General features: G+C 36.1%; 2 protein-coding genes across 7 annotated transcripts in view; one reads left to right on the top strand and one right to left on the bottom strand.

Moving 5' to 3' along the window:
* The window catches only part of LOC149539611 (varicose-related protein-like), a 195,239-nt gene that overhangs the window by 45,401 nt on the left and 137,280 nt on the right, over positions 1–12,558 (top strand). The window lies entirely within an intron of this gene.
* Positions 798–1,988, bottom strand: LOC149539612 (uncharacterized). The gene is made up of 2 exons (XM_089802597.1): positions 1,161–1,988; positions 798–1,038 (listed from the first exon to the last, which is right to left on the bottom strand). Exons 1-2 carry the CDS (start codon positions 1,583–1,585, stop codon positions 798–800), a joined length of 666 nt encoding a protein of 221 aa, XP_089658723.1. The 5' UTR covers positions 1,586–1,988.

Here is a 12,558-nt window from a genome sequence, read left to right as displayed (position 1 = left end):
TAATATAACTTAAAGTAAAAGTAAAATACTAAATGTTAAATTGCAATAAATTTACCTTCAGGATTTCTCTAGTGGGTTTCCAAAAACCATCCTCATCAAATATGCAATCCGCCACATCTATCCCTGCAATGGTTGTAGCATAGGAAAAGGAAATCCAGTCCCGCCCAACAAACATGCTCCTCAATTCATCCCTTGATGTCAGCAAGGACTGCAGGGTGATGAAATTCGAGGCAAACCTCGTGATACCTAGGCGAGCTAATTCCTTGCCTTCTGTGTACTTCCTCATTGTGCTAAGGACAAATGAATGATTATAAATGAATTTGCATATGTTTTTTGCCTTTTCCACACATGACTTGACAAACTCAAGTTTGCCAATTTCCTCCAACATGAGGTCAATTCAGTGTGCCGCACAAGGGGACCAAAATATGGTGGGGTGCCTCTTCATCAAAAGTTTACCTACAACAATTTTAAGTCAATTAAAAATTCAAATTTCAAAATTCAAATAAATTTATTTTCAAGACTTGAAAAGTTAAAAGTTTACCTACAACAACATAACTTGCTACATTATCCGTCACTACTTGGATCACATTTTGTTCTCCCACCTCTGCTATGACTTCCTCAATAGCCTCACATAAGTATGTGGCATTTTTTACATGTGCGGAAGCATCGATGGATTTGATGAACATTGTATATCCTACAAGTAACTAAACAACGAATTAGAATATTAAATGGATCATCAACAAATTAGCATTCAACAAATCAAAATTTACAATTATGTATGTAGGAAAGTAGAATGATCAATCACCTCCACAGGATACAAGAAAATTGAGGAGTGTTCTATTCCTCCTATTTGCCCAACCATCAGTCATGATGGTGCTACCCTTTGCAATCCACTCCTTTCGGTTCTCCTTGAGCTCAGCCCTCATGTCCTCTACCATCTCATCCAAGAGGTATCCGCTCAACTCAGCCTCAGTTGGGGCTTTAAACCTCGGACCACAAATAGCAACCGCATCTATCATGTTCTGCCAATAAGGAGCCCTGTCACAAATAAAAATTTAGATGTCAAAGGCTCAAATTATAAAACAAGTAGATATAATTGAAGTTTTACTTTTACTTTTAATTTTAACTTTAAAGAAAACAAAGAAAAAAGAATCAATTACTTGGCTGCAATAAATGGAATGTTGCAAAAGTACCAAAATTTGCATATCTCCTTTCTGGCAGCATCATGAATCTCCTTGTTCAAACCCATGCCCTCAAGCATGGGTTGGGAACCAGGAGTAGTGCGGGGCACAAAGTAACTATCCATTCTATTTTTTCGCACTCTAGGCTGCAATAGGTTGGTGTGGGACTCTGTCTCAGTATGTGACCGACTAGCACTAGCACTAGCACTAGCACGAGCAGAAGAACTAGGATAAAAAGAAGGCCTAGAAGAACCCTCTCCAACACAACCTACGGATGCGGAAGCTGATGCAGATGTAGATGTGGATGCGGCTGCGGATGCGGGAACATAGGAGCCAATACCCCTTAACCCTTCAAGTTGCATTTTCCTATTGGCTTTGTCTTTTTCAATTTTTTCTAATGCCATTAAGCAAGTGCGTTTTGCCTTAGGAGTTTGGTGAGTGCAAATTGTAACATCGTGTCCAGGTATAGCAGCAATGTGGTATTTCAATCTATAAATACCCCCAGAAGTTATTTTTTCTTTACAAAAATTACATTTTGTTTGATATTTGGTTCTTCCAGGAAACTCTTAGTTATATTTCCAACATTCATCTTTTTTACCCACTGTGAATTTGCGAAAAATGAAAGCAAAGGCTGCTGCAATAATTTTTTTTAATGTAAAATATCAAAGTTTGAAGCTAATAAAAGCTACAAAAAAACAAAACCTAGTTTGCAACTTAGTAAAAATAAAGAACATTCAAGATCTAAACTAAAAATCTTGAAAACTATAAAAATTTAACAAAAAATGCATAATACACTAACATGCAAAAAAAAAATGAGCACTTACCTTTTGCAAATGAGTTGAGGAGTGTTGAGATTGTCTCCTTAATGCTTCCAATGCAATTGATGGCCTCCCCAAATAGATTGCTGATCTTTTTTGTGCTCTATCTTCTTGGTGGTTAGAAACCTATGGCTTTTCTTTTCTCTTCTTCTCTCTCACTTTTTCTCTCTTCTACTCATGTTAAACAAATAGAAGGCCCTTTAGGGTTATAACAAAGAGAAAAGGTCAAAAAGAAAGTAAAAAAAACAAGTGATTTTTTTTAATTTTACAAGTCCATACTTTACTGGCCGTGGGCGATTTCTTGGTGATTTTATCAAAATTTGGGCGATTTTTTGGATGAATCGCCGATTTGGGCGATTCAGGCAATTCACTCGATGAAATCAATGATGGCGATTTCCAACTCCAAAAAAATCGACATCCGTGAATTTGATCAATGAATTGCCGATTCACGCGATTTTTGGGCGATTCTCATTACCCTGGTTTTAACACCATCCACAATAAGCTTCATGGCTTTATTATTGTCATTCTCCCATTTTTCTAGTTCATTGTTTCCTTTGGGTGGTGGATCAAAATTTTCAATGAACTTATTTAGGCCATGTTCTTTCAGTATGAGTTTTAGTCGTAGTTTCCAGCCTTCAAAATCTGAATCACCTTCTAATCAGTCTTCTAACCTCATGTTGTTCACCATTTTAGAATTAATATTTGACTAAAGTCTGATTTTGGATCGCTTCTTTAAACCTGCTTTGATACCATATTAGTGTATCAGACTGTATGTTTAATATTATTCTGAATTGTTCTCCAAGATAAGAATTGAATATAAGACTGTATGATGACCAAGGAAAGCAGAAAAATGTTTATTTTATATTCGTTGATATATATGCTGGAAGACTGAATAATTTATGTGTTCTATGTGCAATATAATCAGCAAAGATGATGTATTAATATGTGGGAGGTTTTTCTATGAGTCACGACCGATAGACATGACTCATACTTCGGTCACGTCTATCGGGCATAACTCAATAGTCAAACTTCCCACATATCAACCTTTTCAATATTGATAATCTTTTCAATATTGATAGGAGCAATATGATTAATAAGACAGTCGATAACTTCATTAATTTATTCATATATGTTTTGTAGTATGTATATATATCCTAAACATATAAGAATAACATAAATATCAACATAAGAGTTATTAATAAATCTTCAACTAATCTATACATTAACAATATCAAACAAAATGTATGTTTTGTAAAGAGATAAATTCTGGTGACATCTATAGATTCAAATACCATATTGCAGCCATACCTGGACGTGTTACCTTGTGCACTAAACAAGTTGCTGAGGCAAAATGCTTTTGTTATGTGGCATTAGAGACACTTGAACAAGAGAAGTTAAGTAAGAAAAGGCAACTTGAATAGTTAAGTGGTATTGGCTCCTGCAGCCACATCTACATCCGCATCCGCATCCGCAAGTTGTGTTGGAGAGGGTTCTTCCACGCCTCACTCTCATCCTAGTGGTAGTGCTCGTGCCTCTGTGAGTGCTACTGCTAGTTCTTATACTGAGCTTGGCCCTTTTATATATGGACCTAGAGTGTGGAAGTCTAGATCAGATAGTTACTTTGTGCCATGCACTTCTGCTGTTGTACAACTCTCTCTTGAGGGCATGGGTTTGAACAAGGAGATTCATGGTGCCGCCAAGAAACAAATTTGCAAATTTTGGTACTTTTGCAACATTCCATTTATTGTAGCCAAGTAATTAATTCTTTTTAATTTGTTTTATTATTATTTATTTTTTCTAAGCAAGAGGCCGAAGCCATATGTTAAATATAAAAAGAGCACAATCCAACTCTTGAGGCACTGAGAGGACGAAGTTGGGTAATAGTCCCTTATTTATGCCTAATTTCAAAAAAGTATCCTTTAGTCCTTATCCATTGGCAAATAATTTTTCACATTTTCCAATGAGATCATCTCTGCTGATTTAAACGATCTGAAACGTCACATAAATACTAACAAAAATTGGCAGCTCCACATTTCTTTGTTAGGGGTTAGAAAAATCGTAGATGAAGATGCAATTAAGTAGATATAACCATGTAACCTCAGGATGCTTTCAAATAGTAATTGAAGAGTAGATATCTATTTAAAAGATTTAGAAGGAACAAATAAACCATAAAGCAAGGCAACAAAAAGACATATCTATAGCATTCACAGAGTAGACTAATACCGTCTCGAAATATCATCCTAAATACATCCAGATACCAATCAGAATGATACATCCAAAATACCATCCAGAAAAAATGACAAAAAGGATTGAGAGAGGGAAGAGGGGGGATTAATCCTCCTGCATATGAACAGGTGATAGTGGATCCTCTTCCTTCGGGACTTCTACATCCACCAATATTAGGAGCTCCAAACATTCCATGCTTACTTCATTCTTGTTTGCCAAGCTCCAATGCGTTCCACAGCCACATACTCTAACCAATTACTAATTCTGGATCTTTTTTTTTCTTATCCTTACAACTAATAATTAATAAGGAAGATGAGACAATGATTAAACATTGGATGCTAGAAAGGTATTAATCCCCATGTTAGCTAACTCATCCGCTCGCTTGTTACCTTATCGGTAGATGTGGTTGAAAATAATTCTATCAAAAAATCTGCAAAGTTCTAGAGCTATAGCCAATTTAGAATCTATTCGCTAATCGGGAAGGGTTCCTTTTCTGAGGGCATTTATTATGATTGCTCAATCCACTTAACTTCTAAATGTTTAATATTTAAAGATTTGCATAATTGGAGGTCCTCCACTAGAGTAGAAATCTTTGCCCAGTTGTTAGTAGCTTCACCTAAATATTTGGAAATATTAGCCTCTTCTATCCCTTGATTATTATGAATGCAACAATCTATGCCTGCTTGTCCCATGTTTCCTCTAGAGGCTCCATCGAATTTGAGCTTGAATGAACCATCCTTCGGAGCTTGCCAAACACAATCCAATCTTTTTAATTTACCTAGAGTTCCCCTTTCACCCAGGAAGGGAGGAATTTTCAAACCAATCCATTGACCTCTCATCCTTTCATCCCAGTGAGACATCTTTGCATGTTTGGGGAGAAAATTAAGCAATTTGTTGTTTGTTAATTCAATGATAGAGACTTCAATCTTTTGCTTAAGTTGATCAACAAACATCTGCTTGTCTTGGAAGATTCTTTGGTTCCTCTCCTTCCATAGAACTATGGAAGGGGACGAGATCCAAAGGCTATGATATATACTATTTGGTCTCAAGAGGGGCCAAGAAGTCAACATACTCTTAATTGAACTTGGAAAAGCCAACAAAACTCCTAGTTGCGAACATAGCCATTGCCAACATGAGCTTGAGCAAGGACACTTAAGAAAGAGGTGGTCAGAAAATTCCTCGTCAAATTCACATAAGGGGCATCTGCTTGGACCCTAAATACCAAGCTTCTTAAGTCTTTCTGCGGTGAGGGCTCTATGATGAAGGACAATCCAAGAGAAAAAACTTGTCTTGGGCAAGCAAAAATTATCCCAACACAGGGGAAGAATGAAAGGAGACAGAGAGAAACCTTGAAGAGATTCAAGATACAAATAACCTATTTTTTATCTATACTCTCCATCATTACTTTCATCCTAGATGAGATTGTCATCCCCTCCCTTGAAAGAGATCACCCTGGAACTTAGGACAGATTGAAGAAGAGTTTTCTCTTCCAAGGGAATGTTTACAACATCAAAAGCTCTCTACTTCCAATTCAATCCATCTTCTCCAAAAATAACATAATCTTTACCCCTTGTCCCCCATCTCTCTACTAAATAAGATTTGGCTCTTAGAAGGGAAGGATAACGGTCAAGGTGCTTATACCCACCCCATGAATCATTCCAATACAAAGCCTCCTTACCATCCCCTAGATTCCATGAGAGCTTATTTTGAATAATATTTCTACATTTTAGGAGGAAATTTCCGAATCGTGAGCCTCTGGGAGGGTTGGCCTCCCTAAAGATATTGACTGGATTGAGGGATGAGAGGTATTTGTGGGAAAGAATTCTAACCCATTTGAGGTTGAGGAATCTAACCAACCTCTCTAATAACCTTGCTCCCAAGGCCATTCGTTGACGTCTGATATTCTTGATTCTAGGTCAACCTAGACTTTTGGATCTACATACTTGGTCCTAGGAAAGAAGGGAAAACTTTTTTCAATTTTGCATTACCTTGCCAGGAAAAGGTTCTAAGATGACCATCAATTTCAGTCAATTTGCTATTTGCGATATCCAAACATGAAAGCTAGTAAATAGGCTGAGTTGACAAAACTACAGAGACCATAGTTTTCTTACTTGCCAAGGAAAACCATTTATCCTTCCATCCAGCCATTTTTACTTTCAATTTTTCTACTAGGGGATCCCAAAGTTTGGAAGCATTATGACCCGAATTGAGAGGGAGACCCAAGTATCTGCAAGGCAAAATACCTTTGTTAAAGTCTAAAATGGCACATATTTGTGCTTCCAAATTGGAAGAAGTGTTGAAGAAGAAGATATCAGATTTATCTCTATTTATCTCCTGACCTGACGCTTTGGTATAATTACCCAGAATATCTTTCAAGGCAGAGGCTTCTCTAATTGATCCCTCTCCAAATAACATAGTATCATCTACAAAACGCTGATGTGTACATGGTTTTTCACTGCTGGTTATTGAGATACCTTTGATGGCTCCTTCCATTCTTGCTCGTGAAATTGACCTTCCTAATGCATCCGCCATTATAATAAATAGAAACGGAGAAATAGGTTTTCCTTGTCTCAAACCTCGAGAGATACTAAAAAAGCCCATCGGGTGTAATCACTTAAAAATGGTCATCTAGACTATGAGCCCCCTTTCTAACATTTTTGCATGATTCACTAATCATTCATCTTTGATCAAATCCTCAAGTATCTATTTATTTGATTATAACCTATGGTTTGGCGACTTTATCTTAAATCTTTTATTTAATTGAAAGAACTTGCTTCCTTTTAATTAAATAAAGTCCTACAAAATTGACCTTCCTAATGCATTTGCCATTATAATAAATAGAAACGGAGAAATAGGTTCTCCCTGTCTTAGACCTCGAGAGATATTAAAAAAGCCTATCGGGTGTAATCACTAAAAAATGGTCATCTAGACTTTGAGCCCCCTTTCTAGCATTTTTGCATAATTTAGTAATCACTCATCTTTGATCAAATCCTCAAAAATCTTTTTATTCAATTATAACCTATGGTTTGGTCACTTTATCTTAAATCTTTTATTTAATTGAAAGTACTTGCTCCCTTTTAATTAAATAAGTATCCAAAATTCCCTTATCGTAAGTGTGGACACAAATCATTATTTCTACACATGAATGCACAATTTTTTGTGGGAGGAATCTTCTATTTTCAAAATAACATTAATTGTTCTCCACACATCTTTTGCTTCTTAAAGTCAACCATTGATCTTGATTAGGTGAGATGCTTGTGCACATGGATCACTCAAGATGCATTTTGCACCCTTGATTATGCCTCTCTTACTTCTTAATCTCAACCATCCACTTTTCTTTAAAAGGAGGGCTCTCTCCTCATTCTCTAATCATATGCTTTTGTACTAGCGTTATGCTATAGGATTTCTAGGTGACTTTGGAGCTTTGAAGGACTTGGAGCATTCTTTAATTCTAGTTTAGCTTTCATTTTACTTGCATCATAGCTTCATGGCATTCTTAGCTTAGCTTTCTTTATGCTCTAGATTTGTTCACATAGCTTAAGTGGGAGGCTTTGTTATATCCTCATTTTGTTAGCTTAGCTTGCATCTTGCATATCATATTAGTTTATCTTCCTTGCATTGCATTCTCATTGTGATTCTTGGATGTTGGCACTCATTGCCTCTACTCTTTGAGTCTCTCGTTCTATGGTGCACCTTGTAAGGGTTGCATAGCTTTGGTTGCACATCATATTAGTTTATCTTGCCTTGCATTACATCCTCATTGTGATTCTTGAATGTTGGCACTGATTGCCTCTACTCTTTGAATCTCTTGTTCTATAGTGCACCTTGTAAGGGTTGCATTGCTTTGGTTCATTTGAGAGCCACCATTCCACTATTTGCACCTCTACACGTCATAGATAGAGAGCTCTAAGTCGCCATTCAAGGTTCCTAATCTATTGGATCCTTTGGATAGAATGTCTTAGAGAAGTGTGACACATTTTTAGCACACATTGGGGCGCTATATATTAAATAGACATTTTCGAATTCGATATACATTCAAAAATTAACTCTATCAATTGTTTAAAAAACCCATAAGCTTCAAGGCATTTACATAAAAAAACACCAATCTATCCTGTCATATGCATCGTAATATCCAATTTGATGAGCATATGGGTGACTTATTATTCTGAACCGAATGAATAGCCTCCTGGGCTAAAATGAAGCCATCATATATCAATCTTCCTAGGACAAATCCCGTTTGTTCCTCACTTATAAGATTAGATAGCATCCTTTGAAGTTTGCAGGCCAAAATTTTAGTAAAGAGCTTATAGAGAGTATTACATAAAGCTATGGGTTTGAAGTCATTGCAAGATTCTACATTATCCTTTCTTGGAATGAGGGCTATAAAAGTATTATTGACTTCTCTCAGCAATTTGCCAGAGTTCCTGACTCCTTCAAGGCTTTTGCTACATCTTCTCTTGTGAAGTCCCAACATTTATGAAAGAAAAAAGGCTGGAAAAGCATCAGGACCTAGAGACTTGTCCGGATTCATTTGTTTGTGGACTTCTTCAACCTATGGCTTAGTGATCTTTTGTAGCAAGATTTTGTTTTTTTCCATAGAGACTAATCTTGGGATGTTAGAGGGAACACTCTGCTGAGCTAATAGACTAGAACTTGTACCATCATTATAAATACCTTCAAAAATAAGAAATGACTTCCATGTTGATATCCTCAGCAGATTCCTTTGGATTCCCATCCATTCCTTTGATGGAACTAATTTGGTTAATGGCTCTTCTTTGTTTAGAGCTATTAAGAAATTTTTTGGTGTGATTATCCCTTGCTTCCAACCATGTTTCTCGACTTTTGTCTCCAGAAAAGTTCTTCTTTAACCAAAACTACTTCATATTGTTGCATAAGCTTTCTTTCTTCAAGGAATTATGCCTCTCCCATACCATTTTCCATAACTTTCTTGTTTAATGATTCCATCTCCCAGAGTTATCTTATCCTCGAAGATATTTCCAAAGAAATCTGAGTTCCACTCTTTTAACTTGCATTTGATTACTTTCAGTTTACTAACTACCTAGAACATCTTACATCCCGAGACTTCAGTCTCCTCCCACCATTGCCTAATAAGATTAATACAAATTCCATTTTTGAGTCACATTTGCTCGTATTCGAAAGGATAGTTGCTAGGACGTTTATTAGCCAATATTTTAAGCTCCATAGGATATTGATCTGATCCTAATATTGGTTTAACTTCATATTGAAATGAAACTGATACCATTGACAAATCTCCTTGAGAAAAAAACCTGTCTAATCTTTGTGCGATATTACTAAACCCCTTCCTTCTATTGATCTAGGTGAAGTTGTTGTTGGATCTAGCCAATTCCAAAAGACCTAACCTATTTACCCAATTAAAAAACTCTTTTGATGCTAATGAGAGAGTGCTGGTACCTCCACCTTTTTCTTGAAGAACGAAGAATAGCATTAAAATATCCTCCTAGAATGGATAGACCTTCTCGTTTTAACATTAGTCTGTCTTGTAGTTCCTTCCATAGCCTAGCCTTATCCCCATTGTGAATTGGACTGTAGACAATAAACAACCTATATCAAAATTGAGATCTGATTCCTTTCACCATTCCACTTATCCAATTTTTTGAATTTTGATAGATGAAATTGATACATTCCTAGGATCCCATATTATGGCAAGTCCTCCAGAAGTCCCTTGAATAGGGGAATCTTTTTTCTCCCTCCATCTAAACAATCTTCTAAACTTACCCATCTCTTCACTATTTAATTTTGTTTCTTCAAGAATAATTATATCAATTTTCGTGTTAGTAATGCAGCGCTTTAGGAGCTATTGCTTGTTTGGGGCATTGAGGCCCCTAACATTCTAGGACATTCATGGCTCCTGGGGAAGACACTTCCCTTCCCAACAATAAGAATATCGGTTAGTTTAATCTAACCCTCAGCTAACCCATCTTTTAGACACAGTTCTTGCAAGGGTTTCCGCCCTCGCTTTTTTAATACTTTCGCACAATCAAGACCTCCCTTACTTGGGAGGATGACCCCTAAATCTAAAGGACCTATCATATCCTCAGCCAACTCTTCTAACCCATCTTTGACAATAATGGGGCTTGTCTCCCTTTCTATGTCCTCTGCTTCCTGAATTTTAGAGATCAAAATAGTTTTTTGCAACTTTAGTTCCTCCTCATCACAAATCTCATCAATGAACAGATTCATAAGATCTTCAACCACTATATTATCTAAAGCTTCTATCAAGATGTTAACTTTTTCTTCCTTTCTTTTCGGGGTTTCACTTCGGCCTTCCTAAGTGTGAATCGGCTGACTTAATAATCTTTACTTTCCATAGTGGTCTGGACTCTCTGGTTGACTAACAATTGAGGTGGAACCTCCAAAGGTTGACTTCCTCATCTAGATTTGAAATAACAATGACCGAGTTGAGGCAGGGTGGGCAATCCCTAATTTCCCCTTCCTCTGCCTCGTCATCTTGGTGGTTCGTTAAATCTCTCATCTTCATTTTTGCATACAGTTAGAGTGTTTTCTGCCATTCTCTGAGTTCCCCCAAGATGGGGGTTTTTATTTGTTTTCTTTAAGTTTAAAGTTAAATTTTAATTATTCCTACTTGTGTAATCATAGATTCATTATACATAATAATTTGTCATCTAAATTTCTAAACATCATCTATTTGTGATAGGTCTGCTTATTAGCAAGGCATGATAGATGCCGTAACTATTTGTGGTCCGGGGTTTAAAGCCCCTATTGAGGTTGAGTTGAGTGGATACCTCTTAGATGAAATGGTAGAGGATATAAAGCTTGAGCTAGAGAACCACTGAAAAGAATGGACTGTAAAGGGTTGCACCATCATGACTAATGGTTGGACGGATAGGAGGAATATAATACTCCTCAATTTTCTTGTTTCATGTGGAGGTGATTGATCATTCTATTTTCTTACATGAATTGTGAATTGTGATTTAATAATTTAAATTTTGATTTGTTGATTGCTTATTTGTGGATGATCCATGATAATTAATTGTTTTGATCAATTTAAATTTTGGAGGAGCCACCATGTTCATCAAATCTATTGATGATTCCTGTCATATCAAATGCACCACATACTTATGTTAGGTTATTGAGGAGGCCACGGTAGAGGTGGGGGATGAAAATGTGGTGCAAGTGGTGACTGATAGTGCAACGAGATATATTGCTGTAGGTAAACATAGGGTTACCAATGTACTCCAACATAGATCAAGATAATGTGCTAAACAGGGAGACCAAAATATTGTGAGGTACCTCTCCATCAAAAGTTTACCTACAACAATTTTAAATTAATTTGAATTTTACACATGTTAAGAAACTTAGAATTAGAAAAGTTCAAATAAATTTATTAAAAAAACTTGAAAATATATGTAGCAAGGATTTCTGCCCTTGCTTTCTTAATACTTTCGCATAGTCTGGACCTTTCTTAGGATTTTCAGAGAGTCCAAGCAAGAATGAAAAAGAGGTGGTAAATTAGGGTTATAAAGTACATAAATATATTGTTCAAGTCAAATACTGATTGGAGAGTTTGCTAGGGAAGAATAATTTTTTATTCGAGGTTTTGGGAGCTAAATTTGAAATTAGAGTTTGGATACAAGCATCTCCAATAATTACGGCGTTAGTGGCCTTAAGGAACAAGGATCCCAACTTTCAAGATTGGGATGCTAATAGAGAATGGTTGTGGTTTGCTTGTGCATAACTTATTAGAAATGGGTTTGAAGTTGAGGAAACAAGTTAAATGTGATCTAAGCATGTCTAAGCAGTGAATGCCAAACGAAGCGCTAGTGGCTGTGGGCATTGCTTATGGTTCTCATACATCGGTATTGAAATCATTAAATATTGATGATATTTTTTATTAAGACCCATACGATGCTGAAGCACTATGGTGGATTGCTGACATAATTTTTTATTTTAATAGTGAAGTTTAAAGTTTAAACAATGAATATATTTCATGACAACTGAATTTGGATAATTGACATTGTAGTATTTTTAATTTTGTTTTGATTTATCTTATTATTTGAAGCTATGTGGTATTTGGTTATATATTTTTCACAACCTCCGAATAATGATACAGGATCTGTCAATTATGAGATTTTACTTGAATTAAATTTACATTTTTGTGTCCAGTACCAGTGAAAATGATCAGTATGGAATTGTCCATTCCATCTTCTACAAAAGGCTTTCCATGGATGTATTCAAAAGCTTATATACATACATGCATTCAACATGTAAAGCTATATACATGCATTTAGCATGTAAACTACAATCAAAATGAAGGGCTATTTGTCAGAAGA

This window comes from Cupressus sempervirens, chromosome 9, assembly GCF_028749045.1.
Source record: "Cupressus sempervirens isolate cs-2001-9-10 chromosome 9, ASM2874904v1, whole genome shotgun sequence".
NCBI lineage: Eukaryota > Viridiplantae > Streptophyta > Pinopsida > Cupressales > Cupressaceae > Cupressus > Cupressus sempervirens.
Note: the sequence above shows the minus strand (reverse complement) of the source record. Positions and strands in the feature narration are given on the sequence as shown.